The following is a 21,992-nucleotide window of genomic DNA, read 5'->3' as shown; positions in this document are numbered from 1 at the left end:
TGCTCAATGGCTGACATCTTCGGAGATTGTGCTGGCCATGCAAGAACTTTGCACAGCCAGTGAAGAGGAGTGGACCAACATTCCACAGGCCACCATCAATAACCTGATCAACTTTATGCAAAGGAGATGTGTAGCACTGCGGGAGGCAATTAGTGGTCCAACAAGATACTGACTGGTTTTCTAACCACCCAGGCACGCAAATACTGTAGAACTGCACATTTTAGAGTGACCTTTTATAGTGGCCACCCTAAGGCACCCCTGTGCAATAATCATGCTGTCTAATCAGCATAGGAATATGTCTCACCTGTCAGGGAGATCCTGAGCAGAGGAGAAGAGCTCACTAAGGCCTTTTGTGTACATAGACCGCAGTCTCCAGATGCAGCATACAAGTAGCCCTTAATGGGCCTCCAGCACCTCTCATGAAATATTTCTTCTCCTTGCCTTTTTACTATGAGTAAAGTTTGATAAAGACCAAGTGGGTCAAAACATTAGCTTATACCATTGGAATACCTTATTGTCTCAACTGTGGTGAATCATTTAATTTTGGTGTTTTGAAAATAAAATTCTAAATTGTTTGTAACTTAAAGGAATTCTGAGTGTGACTGTTTATCTTTAGAAAAAGTCTTGGCTATTTGATTTCTGCTCATGAAAAATGGGAGCAAAAAGCAAAAGTGTTGCGTTTATATTTTTGCTCAGTGTATATTTATCCATCACCAATTTTCTAAGTAAATATATTTTTAAAGTTGCAATGGCCACTAAATTCTCATTAGATATTGGTAACAATTCATCCAATCCACACAGGTAAAGAAATCAAATCATAGATGTCCATACATTAAGTTATATGTAATAATGAGAAATGACACAAGGAAAAAGTATTGAACACATGAAGCAAGAGAGGTGCAAAAGGCCGTGGAAAGTCAAGACACCAGCTGAAATATATCAGTAATTAGAGAGCAATACTGGCACTTAGTTAAAAATAATATCAGCTGGTTCAACTGAAGGCCAATAAATAGGTGTCTCATTATCAAGGTGCCACAAAAGAAACATCTCATGATGGATAAGACCAGTGAGCTGTCTCAAGATCTTCACAACCTTATTGTTGCAAAATACATATAGAACAATTTCTAAATGACTGAAGGTTATAGTGAGTAGCGTTTGGGCCAAAAATCTCTGCTTTTACTTGAAACTGGGTGAGGAACAGTCAAATTCTGCTGGTGTGGTGAGGTGAGGTGTTTGAAGTCAGTATAATGTCACAGGTCATACACCATGACAAAGCTGAGCACAGCACCAAGACTCAAGGTACTCAAGGTTTGGTAGAGATTCCTTGCAATTTGGGGTTACATTTCAGCAAATGGAGCACAGGTTTGGTCAGGTTTAATGCTGTCAATACTGAGAAGTTTAGGCAGTTTCTTATCTGTCATGCAATACCATCAGAGAGGCATCTTAAAGCTTTTACAGCAGGAGAAAAACTCCAAACATGCAGCGAATGTCCTAAAAAAATGTTAGCATAAATCAGAACAAAGAATCCTGCAAGTAAAGAGATATGCCCCCCATAGAGCACTGATCTCAATGTTGAGTCTGCCTAGAATTATATGATGAGAAAAAAGAATTAGTGCAAGACAAAATCCTCAGGAAGATCTGTGGTTATTTCTACAAGATGTTTGAACAATTTCTTCAAAGACTGTGTGCAAGTGGACATCGAATAATTGATGCCTTTTTGAAGAGAAAGAGTGGTCACTACTCACTAGAAATGAGCAAAACAGGCAAAATTTGAATTTACCTGTTTGCACACTTTTTCCTTCTAAATTCCATTCACGGAGCAGTGATTCTATGTAAATTTAATTTCCCTGTCTTCAGAGTCTATTAAGTGTTACATGTAAAAAAAATCGATATACCTTATCGATTTACCTTTCTGGCGCCTCCTCTCCTCTCCACCACCTGTCTAGTCCTCATCACGTCTTTGGATTACTGTTGGCTGCACAGGGCCTTGTTCGCCAAGCTGAGATGTCTGGGTTTACTAAGTCAAGAAGGATTCTGCACGTGTCTGCAAAGGTCAGGTCAAGAGTGAAGGGGCCAGAGAGGTGAGTACAAGTATATAAAAAAAAATGTAATAGTCTTTAACAGATCAAAAAAAGGACGGCAAGCAGCAGCCGTTTTGCTGAAGATGCACAAAAGCAAATTACAAAAAAGTTGCATTTATTGAATGCTTATTATTGTAAAATTCAGTTCCACTCAAATGTATTCGCTCACCTCTAGTGATCACACCACGTGTTAATCTCATTTAAATTTCTTTTTTGTTCATTAATTTAGTATTTTGTTAATTGATAAAAATAAACTATAAACACTTCTATTTTGTTAAAGCATTCTTAATTTGCAGCATTTTTTCACACCTGCCTAAAATTTTTGGCACAGTACTCAGTATATACTGTAAATATATGTAACTATTACTTATGTTGATGACCTCCTATTAGAGATCATTGATGACGAGTTTTTATTTTTGCAAGGTCACATAATGCATGCTATACCCCTATAATTTTGCACCTAACCAGTTTTAAAAAGAAGATCCACAGCAATGATGTCACTGTTGCTCTAGGGAGAAGCGTATGCTTTGGGGTAAAAAATAACTTTGTCACAGTCAAGACTTCTGTTGTGCATCTCACTGGACTAGCATGAGGCACTGCGGCTTTTTGGTCTGAGATGTAATTATTGGCCAGTGGGATTTTGGCAAAAACATGAATCATTCTTTATTTCCATTTTGCATGCAAATTGCTCAATTTGAGTATCAAGGTGAAAGTATGAAAGATGTAGAGTTAATATTGACTCCTATAGTCTGAAGGGGACCAATGACCATTCTACCACAAAAGGGAATCCCTCTTTTTACTCATTCACATGTCTCCCAACAGTTTGGAAAGAAGATGAGCACATACTATATATAACTATATCAGCAATGAACCACCATAGAAGAAACCCATAGCATTTTTCTGGTTATGTAATAGTCTGCTTAATTATTCTGAGTGATGCGGTGTTACGTTATGCATGTGAATAACCGCTGTTTAAATAAATGGTATTTCAGGTACTGCATGTTTAGTATGTACCATAATTATAGTTTATTGTATGTATGGTGTCTCTAATGCAGTACTACACACATGGTAAGTAAAAGACCAACTAACTAAAACATCTGGAAACCCAAATTTGTGTCAATCTCAAAACTTGTGGCCACAATTGCATATTCTCCCTGAAATGCTGCAGCGTTTCAGTATTGATATAGAAAGGTTAATAGTTTGCCTTTAAGTGCCTTTTGCCTTTAATTGCTACAATTGCTAGAATCTGTTGATGCAGTAGTCTTAATGTCTCCAATTCAAGGAGACCATACTTCTTATCATGTATGTTCCCAATATTCAGTCACAACATGCTCTGGGTATGTTAGAGAATAAAGGTCAGTATGACCCTGGGTGATGGAGGGGGCTACATGAATTACATTAGAGTTACAGTTGTTGTAAATGGTATATAATATTGCCTCTTGCTCTATTACTTCAGATAAAAGTGACTTGCTCACAGGATATGTGTGAGGTGTCTTTTTGTCTCCAAGCGCGCTTGTAAAATGACGGGCTTAACTCCACAATTTGGCCCTCACTGGTGATCTGTCAGCTGACATTTGGGTCAGAATGAAAAACAGCTACGACAGTTTTGGCGCCCAACGTGGGGCCGTGTATCCAGCCTGTTCGGAATCCGTATGGGGGAGCTTCTGGGAGATTGGACATGCAAAACACCAGCTGCAGCAAGGTGAGAAATATTATTCTTACACTCTGTTTTGCACTTGCAATCTCTCATCTGGATCTCTCCATACCTCTGGGTAAAAGGCTGCGAACATGGTTCAAAGAATCCACATCACCAGTGAGTTTTGTGTTTTGTCTATTTATGTCTGTATGAGAGTTGAATAATAGAGTTATAAGATGATAATTGTTATCTGTATCATTTATCAGTATCCTAATTGGTTGTGTATTTGTGTAGTGTGTAATACAGAGCTGGGATAGACTCTGTGCAGTGTTGTTATTTTGGTCATTTTGGATTGGCAGTACATTATATGAAGCTGTATTTTGTAATAAGGCCATGGTTTTTGTTGTTTGGCCTTAAAGTGCTTTCAGAGTGTCAGTGGACACTGCTGCAGTTTTTGTTATATAGAGTTATATAGAGTTGTGTTAATTCCAAAGTACAAAATAGGCAGGCTGTGTGAACCTTGTATGTCTATGAGAACTCTGAATGAGATGAGAAGTGAGTAAATAAGTATAAGGAATAAACATAAATCCCTGATTGATGAGGGGTTCCGTTAGGTGTGGTCCTCTGTATGTGACAGAAGACATTATTCAGCGCAGTTTGAGCTGAATTAGGTGGAGTGATTGAGATAAGGGATTTTCTTCTTGTAAAAATCAACTGAAAAGTGGAAGGAAAAGAAACAACAATCCCTGAATGAGCATGTATGTATGAGTGATCACATAAGTATCATTACTTATCTAACTGTTGTTAATTGTCCAGGATGAATGAGTTGTGGATATTTTTAATGTACATTTAATTTACATCTGAGATTCAGTGAAACCCGTGTTATGTGTGGTTTGACATTGGATAGGTTTCTATATGTGTTTTGGCCGGACGCGGTCAGAATCAGCTTATTCAAGTTATGCAGTGATCTGCCTGTATAGAGAAACTATTTTTAATTCCGAGAGAATGAATGTTTTGTAGAGATTAAGTCTGAAAACTGCTGCATTCTGTTTGTGTGTGTGTAAGACAACAAGCTTATCAGCGCGAAATAGCTGATGGGAGGGGTAAGCTGAGCCCCTACGCGACTTGCTTGACATTTCTCCCTTTTGTGCTGTGGGCCAGAGAAAGGGGGGGGGGAAGCCATACAGCCGCACTGTAGAATATAGAGCTGTGCATATTTTATCCTCGGGTCAGTACGCGCTGAGAGATTTTGTGTTTAAAGCAATAGTACTGACTGTATGTATTGAAGTAGAAAGAAATATCGTAAGTTCAAGTTGGAATTTGAAAGTGAAAGAATTGTGCCTAGTATAGAGGAAAATTTGTAAGTGATTGAAAAGATTGGTAAAAGATTCTCCTGCTTCAAGTTGAGTGATTGATATAGCGAATTGAGGATCCACAGAGGAGGTAGCCAACTGCACGGCTGATGTAGTGTACGGAGTAACCTGCTACAGTCAGTCTACGGCATTAGGTGGTGTAACCTTGCCGTCCATGGAGCTGTGCTAGCCAGCTGATTTACCGAGTGGTAGGTAGTGAACCTGCTTGGTAAAATCCTTTAAGTCCACCGAGTGGTAGGTAGTGCACCTGCTCGGTGCCACCGAGTGGTAGGTAGGGAACCTGCTCGGTGTTGTTGAGCGGATAAGTTGAAGCCATGGGCAACTTATTCTGTGTGCAGTCAGGGCCCCCAATGGGATCCAAAAACCGCTGTACAGATTGGAAAAAGGAAGCAGTGAAAGATGTGAGACCAATATTGAAACAGGCAAAAATGCCAGTGAGTGGATGGATGTTTGGATGTTCAAAAAGGCACAGACAAATGAGGAAAATAGCATGTGAATAAATGGCATCTGAGAGAGTGCAGCAGGACGGAAGCAAGGTGTATTATGAATGTTTTGATGCTTAAAAGTCCGACTATGACCGACACATTACTGCTACGGTCATACCTTTTTATAACCAGAGACCAAGACAAGACAGATGGACTTGTAAACATTGCGGTCAGACAAACCCAGACTGGAGAAATACTTGTATGATCTGTGATGTAATCAGGTAGTGTAAGACAGATACAGGAGTATTATCCCTGGAAGCCCTCTGACTAGCTAGCTATGATAAAATGATTGGCTGACCCTGAGAACAAACCTTTCCCATTTTACAGACAAAGACAATATGATGGACGAATAAGTGCACCTGAGCAGACCTAGAGAGTTGGTGAGCACCAAAGCAGGTGACATACTAGGATGCAAATTAAGACTTTTACAGATGTGACTAAAGGAGAGAGAGTAGAGATGTACTCTGGACGGTTACAGCTGAAATGGGCAGACATGGGGTACAGTCCAGTAAACCCACTCGATGTTAAAATATTGGTAAATACATTCATTGACGGTATGACAAAAGGCTTATGAGACGCAGTACAGACAGCCAGACCTAAATGGAGAAATGTAGATCCAAAGACCTCCTAAAGGTTGCTCAGGAGTTGAAGAAACTAGGACAATAAGACGACGTGTCATGTATGCTGGAAAACAAGGAAAACAGTAGAGACGTAGTAAGGGACCTAAGGACTTAGAAACAGTGACGTGCTGGAATTGTGGAGAAAATGGACACTCAGACCAATCTTCCACCTCCTTCACCTTCAGACTAGGAAACTGACAACCCAGTGACAAATGTGTGCCCTGTTCTTGTCCCCTCCGGACCTGGTCCTGCCTTGATGACCACCATACCAATGCTGGGAGGGAAATAGACAGAATTCTTGACCGACACTGGGGCAGCTGGGACTAGTACACAAAGACTTGATACTGCCAGACATGATTACTGACGAGACTGTGGAATACGCGAGGGTAGGGGGACAAGCGACTGAAGCCCCTATGACTAAACAAGAAAAGACTAGAGTCACGAGACAGCCAAGAGGTGCTTACAAGCTTATTGTTAGTGACAATACCCCTATGAATTTGCTGGGAGCAGAGTTGAGTGCTGTCTAGGCCACTATACAGTACTCTCCTGAGGGTATTACAGTCACAAGTCCACTTTCATATAAACACTTAGGGCAGAGGGACGCCAGGGTCTTCCACGTGCTCATTATACCACAGGTAAATCATGCCCTATTGTAGTTACACTTAATTCCATTCATTTGCCAGTTTTAGTAGTTTCCTTACACAAAGATGGTATAGTTACTGTGTATTTCTAGGTTGTCTTCATATGATATATAGTTTTTTAGCCATTCATTATATTGGCTCAAACCATAGTCACTGTTTATTTGTCTTTTCCAGTTCATATACCTTATCGCAAGCAACTGGCATTGATATTTGGCATTTTTCAAATCCCTTCTTTTCGTATTCGGAACTGTTAGTTATGGATTTATATAGGGCTGCTACTTTCTTAGAATAAGCTTGTGCTTTGCTGTGGCCTATGGCATTGTGATCCCCCGTTTTATGACTCAGTATCTTTCGTAATTATATATATATAATTTTCTTTTGGTAACATTTTGTGAATCAAATTTAGTTTTTTTTAAGGGGTACTCTACCCAATCAAATACAGGTAGAAATATTTGGACATTAATGTGTGACTTATATAAACACTTGTGTAATATTGCAGAAATGGTGTATATGGCAAGAGTAGTGAAAGTAACACCTGACACCAGAATGTCTGAGGACAGGGAAAAGAGTCAGGTACCAGACACCGTTTGGGCAAGGGGAAAATCTGTTATGGGTCGACTGCCCATTCCCCCTGTCATGATAAATCAAGAGAAGTAATCACTCCTCTTTGGTTAAGGCAATACCCCTTAAGTCTAGTCAAATCAATGGCCCTGAGCAGGGATATTAAAGAGTATGTTAAGGCAGGGGTTCTAGTGCAGAGATATTCCCCCTGCAACACCCCTTTGTATCCCATTAAGAAAAAAAAGGACCCAAGGGTTCCCCTGACACTTACAGAATAGTTCATGACTAACGAGCTATTAATGATGTTACAGTGAGTGTGACCTCAACTGTCCCTAACACACACACCGTACGGTCACAGATCCCCGCGATGTCAAAATGTTTCACAGTTATTGATTTGGCGAATGCATTCTTCTCTGTACCACTGCACTCTGACTGTCAGTATCTTTTGTCTTTCACTCACGAAGGTAAACAATACTGTAGGACGGTCCTCCCACAAAGGGGGAAAGAACTCCCCAACCATCTATTCAACAGCGATGGCAGGGATTCTTGAGCAGTGGCAACCACCTCATCCACAGATTGTACTACTACAGTACGTGGATGACCTCTTGCTCTGCTGCCCGGACCAGATGTCCAGAAGCTACAGTTTCCTTGCTGTGTTTTTTTTTTTGCAGAAAAGGGTTGCAGAGTCTCACGTGACAAATTACAGTATTGCAAATAAAAGGTGACATTTTTAGGACATTGTATTGCTGAAGGTACAAGACACCTGACTGAAGACAGAAAACAGGCAATACAAATCTCCCTTTACCCAGGTCACACCAGCATCTACGCACCTTTCTAGGTTTGGTGACCTACTGTAGGCCTCAGATAAGGTCTGCTTCACAAATGATGCACCCACTCTATGACTGTTTGCCATCAGAACCCTACAATCTCACTCAAGAAGCAATTGACTCCTTCCACTCTCTCAAGCTGCTCATTGTGTCAGACATTCCAAACTATGATCATCCATTTTTCTTATTTTTCACAGAGCAGGGTGGACATGCTACCGCAGTACTGACACTACAACATGGAAAGAAACAGAGACCGATAGCTTACTACTTAGCACAATTAGACCCAGTGATTAGAGGGTCTTCTACATGTGTACATGCTGTAAGAGCTGCTGTATTACTGAAAGACATGTGAGATCACACTGACTTTTTCTTTTTGACATTTTGTTCCCCACGTGACATTAATGCCAGACTCGTACAAGTTCAAGCAAAACACCTGTCTAAGATCAGACAGATCAGACTTGAATATGTCACCCTCAAAAGACATAATGTTCTGAATCCAGCCACTCATCTGCCTGTGGATTCAGAAAAGGGGGAATTGGTGACAGCAGTGGCAGGTGGGAAAGAGAACATGACATGACGTTGACATGACGCACGAACATGACTGCATAGGAACTGATGAGTCAGGAGACAGTGGGTTTTACATATGTTCGTGGGAAGAAAAAAAAACCTGTTCCTAATGCATATTTTGAGGTTTTTTTATTTTTGTAGATGGCTTCAGATACCACCAGAATGGGCGACTCTACATTGGATATGCAGTAGTATCCTCACATGAGGTAATCCGAGCTGAACCACTCGCTCCTCACATGTCGGTGCAGGAGGCAGAGTTGAAGGCACTCACTGAGGCGTGTAGAGCTGCTGCAGGTAAAGTCGCTAACAGTTACACAGATTCGAATTGTGCATGGGGAATATCCCATGATTATTGCCCTATCTGAAGAAGCAGAACGTTTCTTACATCAGCCGGTGAGCCCATTAAAAATGCAGAGCTGGTGAAACAATTAGTGGAGGCATTGACGTTATCAGTCCAGGTTGGCATCGTCAAGGTAAAAGCACACATGGATGGTGACTCTGTGGAGGAAAAGGGCAACAGAAGGACAGACGAGGCTGCTAAAGTAGCAGCAAGGCGGCCTAGGGAACAGTGGACGGTGGCCGGGAGTCAGAGTATTCCAGCCACACTGAGCCTAGATGTCCTGAAATCCCTCCAGCTGCCCAAACAGAGAAGGAACACTGGGAGAATGGGAGCTGAGCTGAACTCAGAAAGAGTTTGGGAGAATCAGGATAAATCGTATATACCAAGATCCCTGCTCCCAATCATGGCGCAAGCAACACAAGATGCCTCCTGGATCGCTCCTGGTTTCAGTTACGCAGCCGCAAAGCTCGTACGGTCATGCCTCATTTGTGCACAGCACAACCCAGGTAAAACAGTAAAAATCCCTAAGAAAGCGACACCCAGGCCTCTTTACCCGTTTCAGAGACTGCAGACTGGCTACATACAGCTACCCAAGGTAGGAGTGTGTGAAAAATATCCTAGTATGTGTAGATCTCTTCTCTGGTTGGCAGGAAGCCTATTTTGTAAAATGTGCAAATACTAAAGCGACTGCAGACAAACTCATGAAAAAAAAAAAAACTGATCTGCAGGTATGGTGTCCTAGAAACCATAGACAGCGATAGGGACACACACTTCACGGGAGAAATAATGAGGGAAGTCATGCAGGTCCTGGGAGTACAGCAAGCATATCATGCACCATATAGACCACAAAGTAGTGGGAAAGTGATGAGACTAAATGGGACACTTAAACTGGAAAACCAAAGGCCATGGCAGACAAAGGAAAGAGCGTGGTAGAGTGTTTGTCTCTTGCACTCTTTTCAGTCACACACACTCCAAATAGAAAGACAGGCTTGTGTCCTTTTGAAGTCCTGTTTAGTAGGTTGCCAGAGGCTGGTCTGTACTTCCCACAGGTGCTACAAAAGCAACACGGTGCTATGACAGCCCATGTCCAGGCCGTACAGAAAAGACTTAATGTGGTGCATAAACATGTGTTTTCATCCATTCCAGATCCTAATGCCAGTGCAGACGTATATCAGCTGAATCCAGGTGATTGGTGGTCATACACAGATGTACATCAGCTGAATCCAGGTGATTGGTGGTCATACACAGACGTACATCAGCTGAATCCAGGTGATTGGTGGTCATACACAGACACGTGAGAAGGAACCTAGATCCACGGTTTGACGGCCCGTTTTAAAGTCCAGCTGACCACATTCACCTCAGGGAAACTTGAGGGAAAGCCCACCTGGATCCATGCCAGTCACTGCAAAAAGATCTTTTCACCAGCAGAATGACTGTTCTCCTAATCACCTTGCTGGCAGTGGTAGGATGTTTGCATCTTACAGAGACACTGGATAAACAAACTTATTCAACATCTTGCTTTTCTTATAAAAGACGCGGAAGGACAAAAACTGCTGGACTGTTGGATCTGTGCACACAGCCCAGTATCTGCAAGGACTATGCTGTACTTAGCCTTACCCCAGGACCCAAGGAAGGTATTAACACCACACTGCATGCACAAGTGAGACTTGGACTCAGATTTTCGTGGTTCCTTAAGGCTCTTAATGAGACTAATACAATATAGAGACTCCTTTTTAAATCCAGCCAATTGGCTTAGCGGCCTAGTGGGATGGATTATTTTTGGTGTTTTACAGACTTGTATGCAAATTTTGTTACTTTGCTTATTCTTTTATGTAGCCGTAAAAGCGCTAATATACAGTGGGGCAAAAAAGTATTTAGTCAGTCAGCAATAGTGCAAGTTCCACCACTTAAAAAGATGAGAGGCGTCTGTAATTTACATCATAGGTAGACCTCAACTATGGGAGACAAACTGAGAAAAAAAAATCCTGAAAATCACATTGTCTGTTTTTTTAACATTTTATTTGCATATTATGGTGGAAAATAAGTATTTGGTCAGAAACAAAATTTCATCTCAATACTTTGTAATATATCCTTTGTTGGCAATGACAGAGGTCAAACGTTTTCTGTAAGTCTTCACAAGGTTGCCACACTCTGTTGTTGGTATGTTGGCCCATTCCTCCATGCAGATCTCCTCTAGAGCAGTGATGTTTTTGGCTTTTCGCTTGGCAACACGGACTTTCAACTCCCTCCAAAGGTTTTCTATAGGGTTGAGATCTGGAGACTGGCTAGGCCACTCCAGGGCCTTGAAATGCTTCTTACGAAGCCACTCCTTCGTTGCCCTGGCGGTGTGCTTTGGATCATTGTCATGTTGAAAGACACAGCCACATTTCATCTTCAATGCCCTTGCTGATGGAAGGAGGTTTGCACTCAAAATCTCACGATGCATGGCCCCATTCATTCTTTCATGTACCCGGATCAGTCGTCCTGGCCCCTTTGCAGATAAACAGCCCCAAAGCATGATGATTCCACCACCATGCTTTACAGTAGGTATGGTGATTGATGGATGCAACTCAGTATTCTTTTTCCTCCAAACACGACAAGTTGTGTTTCTACCAAACAGTTCCAGTTTGGTTTCATCAGACCATAGGACATTCTCCCAAAACTCCTCTGGATCATCCAAATGCTCTCTAGCAAACTTCAGACGGGCCCGGACATGTACTGGCTTAAGCAGTGGGACACGTCTGGCACAGCAGGATCTGAGTCCATGGTGGCGTAGTGTGTTACTTATGGTAGGCCTTGTTACATTGGTCCCAGCTCTCTGCAGTTCATTCACTAGGTCCCCCCGCGTGGTTCTGGGATTTTTGCTCACCGTTCTTGTGATCATTCTGACCCCACGGGGTGGGATTTTGCGTGGAGCCCCAGATCGAGGGAGATTATCAGTGGTCTTGTATGTCTTCCATTTTCTAATTATTGCTCCCACTGTTGATTTCTTCACTCCAAGCTGGTTGGCTATTGCAGATTCAGTCTTCCCAACCTGGTGCAGGGCTACAATTTTGTTTCTGGTGTCATTTGACAGCTCTTTGGTCTTCACCATAGTGGAGTTTGGAGTCAGACTGTTTGAGGGTGTGCACAGGTGTCTTTTTATACTGATAACAAGTTTAAACAGGTGCCATTACTACAGGTAATGAGTGGAGGAAAGAGGAGACTCTTAAATAAGAAGTTACAGGTCTGTGAGAGCCAGAAATCTTGATTGTTTGTTTCTGACCAAATACTTATTTTCCACCATAATATGCAAATAAAATGTTAAAAAAACAGACAATGTGATTTTCAGGATTTTTTTTTTCTCAGTTTGTCTCTCATAGTTGAGGTCTACCTATGATGTAAATTACAGACGCCTCTCATCTTTTTAAGTGGTGGAACTTGCACTATTGCTGACTGACTAAATACTTTTTTGCCCCACTGTATATATTACCTAAGCTATGGAATAATGTATGTGTAGAAAAAAACCCTAAGGCTGAACCTTCTGTAGTATATCATAGGCCCCGTATGGCCACTGTTGACGGGGGAGGTGAGTGTCCACACTGAGGGTGGATGGGTGAAGCAGGTAGGAAGTCCCCTTGTGGGTACTAGACCCATGAGACAGGAGCTCCTTTGTGGACATCAGCTGACCCCGTAGCAGAGGTTATACCATTTACAAAAGGGGGAAATTGATATAGAAGGGTTAATAGTTTGCCTTTAAGTGCCTTTTGCCTTTAATTGCTACAATTGCTAGAATCTGTTGATGCAGTAGTCTTAATGTCTCCAATTCAAGGAGACCATACTTCTTATCATGTATGTTCCCAATATTCAGTCACAACATGCTCTGGGTACGTTAGAGAATAAAGGTCAGTATGACCCTGGGTGATGGAGGGGGCTACATGAATTACATTAGAGTTACAGTTGTTGTAAATGGTATATAATATTGCCTCTTGCTCTATTACTTCAGATAAAAGTGACTTGCTCACAGGATATGTGTGAGGTGTCTTTTTGTCTCCAAGCGCGCTTGTAAAATGACGGGCTTAACTCCACAATTTGGCCCTCACTGGTGATCTGTCAGCTGACATTTTGGTCAGAATGAAAAACAGCTACGACAGTATAAACTATACCATGTTGCAAAGGCGCAGCAAGGCTCTAAATCATTCGCCGACCATGGTTCAGGCAGCATGAATCTGATGAGTTTTCTGCCTTTAATACAAATCTATCAGGTCAAAAATATGGACAAAAAAGAGCAAAGGGAGAGGAATGGATTTAGATTGAAACTAAAAAAAGCTTGAGAAATCAAGCGAGGTAGAAACAAAATATATGGTAACTTTCCTTTTGTTTAGAAAAGGCTCTATTTGCTATTCATTCTGTAATATTTCTTTCTGTACAACTAGATGACTGCGAAGGTGACCCAATAGAATCAATACATTTTTTCCATCGATAATAAAAATATTTACTCACGGCACTGTCAATTCCAAGCGTAAGAAGCATTATAAAGAATATAACTGCCCACACAGAGGAAAGCGGAAGAGTAGCTATAGCTTCAGGGTAAATTATAAATATTAATCCAGGCCCTAAAAGACAGCAAAATCAAGTACAATGATCAGATAACTATCTGTAATTCAAGACGTCACATATTGTCATATTGAACATCTGAAAATGGCTACAAAAACATGATTTTCATTTTGTTCCAATTATTCACTATGGGGAAAATACTAGGAAATTCTACCATGACTTAAATTACAAAAGTTTTTTAGTTTTTAAAGATTTATTAATTAAAATGTACTTTTGAGTTTTGGACTAACCCTTTAAGCAGTGGTGTTAAAGGATGTTTGTTCTGTCCTGCATTATTAAGACTAAGCATTAATTTGAAAATGAGATTTATAATGCCTCATTTCCCCTGCAGTGGCTCAAAGACTTTATTCACATAACAACTTGATCTTGCATTTAGTGTAAATTCAAGGAAAAGCTATGAAAATATATCCATAGGATTTTATTTTATTCCTTTTAAACTTTATCAGACCAATATATATTTAGGCTATGTGCACACGTTGCGGAATGGGGTGCAGAATTTTCTGCACAAAATCCGCATCTCCTGGCAGAGTCCGCAGGTGCAGATTTGCCGCGGATTTTATGCGGATTTTGTGCAGTTTTTACCACTGCGGATTTCTGTAATGGAAGGGTGCAGAAACGCTGCAGATCCGCACAAAAGAAGTGACATGCACTTCTTTTAAATCCGCAGCGTTTCCACGCGGATTCTTCCGCACCATCTGCACAGCTTTTTTTTTCACATTGATTTACATTTGTACTGTAAATCACAGTGTGGATCTGCAGCGTTTCTGCACAGGAAAAATCCGCTGCGGATCCGCACTAAATCCGCATCGTGTGCACATAGCCATATAACATTATATAATTTTACTTAATGGAACAGTGGAAAAGTATAATTTATGTTTTTCATTACATTGGGTTCCTGTTAGGTATGTATTTTAATGCTTTCCTATACAGATTTTTCTGCTGCAGCTTTCTATTTGAGTTTGTAGTGCAGCGGTAGCACACTTACGCAGTGATGAGGCAGTGACCCAGCACAGTTCCAAACAAAAAGTCTCTTTAATGCGTTTACTTCACAGCATAAATGTCTAACTCACAAAAACACAGCATTAATGTCCAACTCACAGCTCTACATAGTAAACTACATAGAACCATATCCTCCAGATTAACGTCCCTAAATATGCTGGTCCACCTCTAACCTATTACCGTGGGCGACTGCACCGCCATGTAAGCTGTGGGTGCTAGGAGTTTGTGCTGCTGGGCTCTGTGTTACTCTCACACAGATCTGAACTTTGGCAGAGCTGTCTGCTTTGCTTGCTGCAAACTCATCTCTGATACTGACACAGCCAAACCCTTTACTGCAGGGATTTTAAACTAGAATCTGTGGCTTTCAGCCACATGGAAAACACGGACCGGGACTGAAACGGACTGCACGACTACCATCCTGCAGTCTGTTTCAAAACACCAAAAGCCCGAGCAGGTTTTCCCTAAATTTGCCTTGGACACTAGCATGTCCAACACCTATACTTATTTTTTATTCTGCATTGCAATCACAGCTATGCCTGTGACTGCAATGCACTCTCAAACTGGAATCTGTGGCCATAGGCCACCTGTAAGACCTGGCCTGGAGGAAACGTTCCAGCCCCACTTCCTTCCTGCAGTCTGTTTCTAAAATAAAAGCCCATACCGGTTTTCCTGAACAATACCAGGTCAAATAGCTTGACCAGGTCAGGTTACTTTTATATTGCCCTTTGACTCACGGGCGTACTGCTGTGACCACAAGGAACTCCAGCGGGTCTAATAGGGCTCCATCCTGGGGGGGAACAAACAGCGACTCCTACATGTGACACCGGTCACTGCCTCACAGAGGTTCACGCTTGGATGTCTTCCCATTGTATCCCTCCATTGTAGCCACTAAAACATGTTATGCACATATTGCCTCAATAGCTATGTCTAAATTGTATGAAAAATGAAATGTGAAACTAACCTTTATGACAGATTTTGAGAATCATTATTAATCTTACCGTCTTTTGCAACATCGCCAATTGGTACGTTATGTTTCTGTGCCATATATCCAAGGAAAGAAAAGATGACAAAACCAGAGAAAAAGCTTGTCAAAGAATTAACTGAAGTGGTGATGATTGCATCTCTGCAAGAGAAGAGAAAGTAGATGCTTTTCTATCAGCAGCTAAGAATAAGAAAATATTAGTTGTCCCACTAACAAAGTGCATTTTATTCAGGTCTTGGAATTATAATAAGTTCCACAATTGGATGTGTTTAAAAAAAAAAGTTCCTGTGCTGAATGTGACAAAGTCACTGGTAAAGTACTGGAAGGGAGATTTGTGTCACTACGCTTAGTGGCGTCAGTGATGTAAAACCCAGAGTATTTTCCTCCAGCGCAATACATGCTTGTAAGGTTTATGCTAAGTTGCCTAGTGAGCTACTTTTTATGTGAATATTTATAGAGTGGGTGGGAGGATGTCCACCTTATCTCCAACTGCAGAGCCGTCACCACCGTGTGCTGATAGGACCTGTGTGGTGTCACAGTCATGTGATCAGTCACGTGGGCGGTGGAGTTACATAGTCTGGGGATTAAGTAGCTGACCTCCAAAGGCAGGTGGGTATCAGTGGCTGGAAAGGGACACTCCAGAGAAGTGGTTTGTGTTTTATTTATGCCTGAACCATGGGTCTTGCTAACCCTAGTTGGGCTGATCCCCACTAATGCAAGGTCTGTATCTAGTTGTACCATTTTGTTTTGTTTTTCTGTTTTGTCCAGATGGCAGGCAAAAAAAAATAAAAAATCAGCTGTGAACCCATGCTGTAATGTAGTAGAAGAGTTCAGGTGATGAACTGATCATCTGCAGTCCAGGGCTTTCACCAATAGAAAATATTTGACTCATTATGGAAAGAAAAAAATCAGGCAAGGAAGACATAGGATTTTCAGATTGCAAGGGCATCTCTCGTGTAGAACTCTCTTCAGGTCAACCCACAGATTTTCAATTGAATTCAGGTTTAGGCTGTAGCTGGGCCACTATAAAACTTTGATCTTCTTTTGGTGCTTTGGAGGTATACTTATGGTCATTCTCATGCTAAAAATTGAATTTCCTCTTCATATTCTGCTTTTTAGCAGAGGACTAAAGGTTTTTTATGCAAAATTAAATGATCATTGGAACTGTTCATAATTCTCTCCATCTTGGCTAAAGCCCCTCTTCCAGCTCTAAATAACAGCCCCAAAGCATAATATTGCCTCTATCATGCTTCACCGTGGGTATGGTATTCTTTGGTGATGAACAGTGTTGTTGGAGCGCCCGCCAGTGCCTAGGGGTTACTCGGTACCTCGGTCTGGTCATCATTAAAGGGGTGGTCACGGTGGCAGCAACCTGGTCCTTGGCCCTGTGCATCCAAGTAAAAGGGAATGTCTTTAAAGGGGTTTGTGAAATAAGAAATGTTCATGATGCCACATGTGGTATTCAGTCAGGGATGGTGTGGTGCCAGCAATAATCAGAGGACACAAGGTTGCAGTCTCTTTACCTGTTTACTGATGGTTTACGGCCACAGTCCAGGGTACCGGCAATTATGGATCATTTTCTCAGGTGAGGTTAGAAAGCCTTCCTTCTCGTGCTGTAAGGTGAGTCCGTTGCTGCTTATGGCTACTCACAAGGTCCTCTCTTTCCCTGTTCTAGGACAGTACCCGCATGATAGGCAAAGCAAGCCTTTTTCAGGTGTCTCTAGGATGACTCTGGGCTCTGTATGTTGCTGTACCTTCAGGTGTGTGTGTGGACAGCTGACTTGAAGTCTTCTGCCCTCCTGTTCTGCTGTGGGACATACAGTTCCACACAGCCTCGGGCTCCCGGAGCCCGGTTCCTGCGCTACAGCTTAGAGGAAGCTCAATCGCAGCTTTCCTTCAGCTTCTTAGTTCTCCTGTGCTTCTCCCCTTTGGCACTTGTTACGATACAATGCTGTCTGCTTCTCTTCTCTGGCCTGGAGCTGCAGCACCATGTGGCAGCACGGCCCCAGCTCTGCTGCCCACACTCCTCTCTCCTTCACTGTTTGCTACCGACTACCAACTACCTAATTCCTCCTCCAAGCCAGAATATATACAGTACAGATCAAAAGTTTGGACACACCTTCTCATACAAAGATTTGTCTGTATTTTCATGACTATGAAAATTGTAAATTCACACTGAAAGCATCAAAACTATGAATTAACACATGTGGAATTATACACTTAACAAAACAGTGTGAAACAACTGAAAATGTGTCCTATTTTCTAAGTTCTTCAAAGTAGCCACCTTTTGCTTTGATGACTGCTTTGCACACTCTTGGCATTCTCTTGATGAGCTTCAAGAGGTAGTCACTGGAAATGGTCTTCCAACAATCTTGAAGGAGTTCCCAGAGATGCTTTGCACTTGTTGGCCCTTTTGCCTTCACTCTGCGGTCCAGCTCACCCCATACCATCTCGATTGGGTTCAGGTCTGGTGACTGTGGAGGCCAGGTCATCTGGCGTAGCACCCCATCATTCTCCTTCTTGGTCAAATAGCCCTTACACAGCCTGGAGATGTGTTTGGGATCATTGTCCTGTTGAAAAATAAATGATGGTCCAACTAAACGCAAACCGGATGGAATAGCATGACGCTGCAAGATGCTGTGGTAGCCATGCTGGTTCAGTATGCCTTCAATTTTGAATAAATCCCCAACAGTGTCACCAGCAAAGCACCCCCACACCATCACACCTCCTCCACCATGCTTCACGGTGGGAACCAGGCATTTAGAGTCCATCCATTCACCTTTTCTGCGTCGCACAAAGACACGGTGGTTGGAACCAAAGATCTCAAATTTGGACTCATCAGACCAAAGCACAGATTTCAACTGGTCTAATGTCCATTCCTTGTGTTCTTTAGCCAAAACACGTCTCTTCTGCTTGTTGCCTGTCCTTAGCAGTGCTTTCCTAGCAGCTATTTTACCATGAAGACCTGCTGCACAAAGTCTCCTCTTAACGGTTGTTGTAGAAATGTGTCTGCTGCTAGAACTCTGTGTGGCATTGACCTGGTCTCTAATCTGAGCTGCTGTTAACCTGCGATTTCTGAGGCTGGTGACTCGGATAAACTTATCCTCAGAAGCAGAGGTGACTCTTGGTCTTCCTTTCCTGGGGCGGTCTTCATGTGAGCCACTTTCTTTGTAGCACTTGATGGTTTTTGCCACTGCACTTGGGGACACTTTCAAAGTTTTCCCAATTTTTCGTACTGACTGACCTTCATTTCTTAAAGTAATGATGGCCACTCATTTTTCTTTACTTAGCTGCTTTTTTTCTTGCCATAATACAAATTCTAACAGTCTATTCAGTAGGACTATCAGCTGTGTATCCACCAGACTTCTGCTCAACACAACTGATGGTCCAACCCCATTTATAAGGCAAGAAATCCCACTTATTAATCCTGATAGGGCACACCTGTGAAGTGAAAACAATTTCCGGTGACTACCTCTTGAAGCTCATCAAGAGAATGCCAAGAGTGTGCAAAGCAGTCCTCAAAGCAAAAGGTGGCTACTTTGAAGAACCTAGAAAATAAGACATATTTTCAGTTGTTTCATACTTTTTTGTTAAGTATATTATTCCACATTTGTTAATTCATAGTTTTGATGCCTTCAGTGTGAATTTACAATTTTCATAGTTATGAAAATACAGAAAAATCTTTAAATGAGAAGGTGTGTCCAAACTTTTGATCTGTACTGTATATCTGGGGGAAGCTCCCCTGAAACTGGGTTCAGAGCTCCCCCTTCTGGCCTGGAATTGGAACATGTTGCATGTTTGTGTACCACCTGTTAAAGGGAACTTCCTTGCTTCCAGGCATGGCATCACACCCCCCCAAAGGAATGCAACACCACTGTAACAACCGGCTTCATGGGGTGTTACACTGTCTTTGCTCCAAACATACCTTTTGGAATTATGACTAACAAGTTAAACTTTGATCTCAATAGGCCATAACACATTTTGAGCAAAACATAGCAGGGAACAGATTATTTTCTTTGTAAGCTTCCACTTCCGTTTTGCCACCCTATTCCACAGGCCAGCCAAATGCAGAATACAGGGCAGTGTTGTCACATGCAGTACACAACCACTACTTGACAGAACTTTCTGCAGCTCATTCTGTGTTGCTGAAGGCCTCTTGGCTGCCTCCTGGAGTGATTTTCTTCTTGTTTTCTTTGTCAATTTTTGAGGGATGCCCAGTTCTAGTTAATGTCATTGTTGTGCCAAATATAAATCAGCTCTTGATGCCTGTCTTCACAGTGTCCAATGGTATATCTGTTTGGAATTTTTTTTGTACCCTTCCTCTGACTGATGACTTTAAACACTAAGATTCCTTTGCTGTGGTGTAAGCTGCTTATGGACCATAATTTTGCACACAAATTTAAACCAAGAAAATGTCTGGAAAATCCTGCTAGAACAGTTAAACTATATATGAGGTTGATCAGAATCACTTTAAATGATTGCAACTGTATACTGACTATTATTTAACATGAGTATAAATGTAATTAGAATTAGCCAAACACAACCACATAGTAAATTATAAGAGATGTTCACACTTATGAAACCATATTATTTTAGGTCATTAATTTTATTTCTCCCTCTCAAAATTTTTTCAGTTTGTTTCTCAATGGATTTGTACAGATTATTAGTGATATGAAAGGAGGAAAAAGCACTTGAAGAGGTTTTCTCATGAACAAAGTTAATTTTAATTAACAATTTAACCAATAGATTTTCGAATAATAAGTTCCACAATTGTATATGTTTTAAATAAAATGTTCCTGTGCTGAGATAATCGTATAAATGTTCCGCTGCTGTGTACTGTGTAATGGCCGTGTCTGACCATACAAGAACCTGGTCTCATCATAACCACAGCTGGGCAGGGGAGGAAGCAAATGAGTATACAGACATAACAGCATGGGATCGCAGCTGATTCTTTCTATGAGGCAAAACATTGATTAACAACAGGCAGTGAAATGTTTTGCCTCACAAGAAGAATCAGCTGCGATCCTGTGCTGTAATGTCAGTATATTCTCTTATTCTTCTTCCCCTGCCCAAGAGCTCTGGTATGATCCGACCATGTCCCTGTACGGTCAGACACGGCCATTACACAGTACACAGCAGGGGCACATTTATACAATTATCTCAGCACAGGAACATATTTTTTTAACACATCCAAATGTGGACCTTATTTTTATTCCAAGATCTATTAATTAAAATGTACTTTGTTTGTGGAAAAGCCCTTTTAAATTCTTCGTGTTATGATTTTTTTTACATGACAATGCTGCCAATATTTTGCTAGAGGTTATGTCTGTACAAGCAAATAAAATAAATTAATGAAATAATAAATAATAGGTTAATATAACATATATTCAGAGAAATACTGTACCAGTTTAATGAGTGTACTTTAACTGTACAATAACTTGTATAATTTTGTTAACTCCATAGTAACAAACATGATTATTTTTATACAACCATGAGACATACAGTAAATATTTTTTATAGGACTAATATCATGTGCTGATGTTTAAGTTTAGTGTGCTACAGGTTAGCATGAAGGCTAGTTTAGTACAGAGAACATCTGGTCTAGAAATTTATATGGTGAAGTCAGAAGATTTAATACCAATTTTGTATCTTTTGGAAATGTTATATATTTTATATATTTATAATATTTTATAAGTATAAATTGTTTTAACTACACTGCTCAAAAATAATAAAGGGATCAATTAAACAACACAATGTAACTCCAAGTCGCTCACATTTGCATGAAAACAACCTGTCCAATTATGAAGCAACACTGATTGTGAATCAAATTCTCCTGTTGTTGTTCAAATGGAACAGACAACAGGTATAAATTATTACCAATTAGAAAGACAACCCCTATAAGGGAGTAGTTCTGCAGGGAGTGACCACAGACCATTTCTCTGTTCTCATCCTTTTTGGCTGTTGTTTTGGTCACTTTAACATTTTGTCATTGCTCTTACCCTTAGAGGTACAGTAGCATGAGGTGGTGTCTAAAACCCACAGAAGTTGCTTAGGTCGTGCAGTCCATCCAAGTTGGCACATCAATGCGATCTGTGGCAAGAATTGTAGCTGTATTTGTCAGCACAGTGTCCAGAGCATGGAACAGATACCAGGAGACAGGCCAGTACACCAAGAGATGTGGAGCGGGCCGTAGGAGGGCAACAACTGAGCAACAGGGCCACTACCTCCTCATTTGTGCAAGGAGGAACAGTGCCAGAGCTCTGCAAAATGACTTCAAGGAGGCC

At 41.3% G+C, this 21,992-nt stretch overlaps 1 protein-coding gene across 1 annotated transcript in view; it reads right to left on the bottom strand.

The window, feature by feature from the left end:
• SLC6A3 (solute carrier family 6 member 3) overlaps window positions 1–21,992 on the bottom strand; it is a 192,969-nt gene that overhangs the window by 53,190 nt on the left and 117,787 nt on the right. Inside the window, exons 7-8 of the mRNA XM_069732277.1 lie at window positions 15,725–15,849; window positions 13,614–13,726 (exon numbers count right to left, since the gene is read on the bottom strand). Of these exons, the coding sequence (XP_069588378.1) occupies window positions 13,614–13,726; window positions 15,725–15,849 (238 nt within the window). The remainder of the gene's footprint in view (window positions 1–13,613; window positions 13,727–15,724; window positions 15,850–21,992) is intronic.

The sequence above is a fragment of the Ranitomeya imitator genome, chromosome 6, assembly GCF_032444005.1.
Source record: "Ranitomeya imitator isolate aRanImi1 chromosome 6, aRanImi1.pri, whole genome shotgun sequence".
Taxonomy (NCBI): domain Eukaryota; kingdom Metazoa; phylum Chordata; class Amphibia; order Anura; family Dendrobatidae; genus Ranitomeya; species Ranitomeya imitator.
Note: the sequence above shows the minus strand (reverse complement) of the source record. Positions and strands in the feature narration are given on the sequence as shown.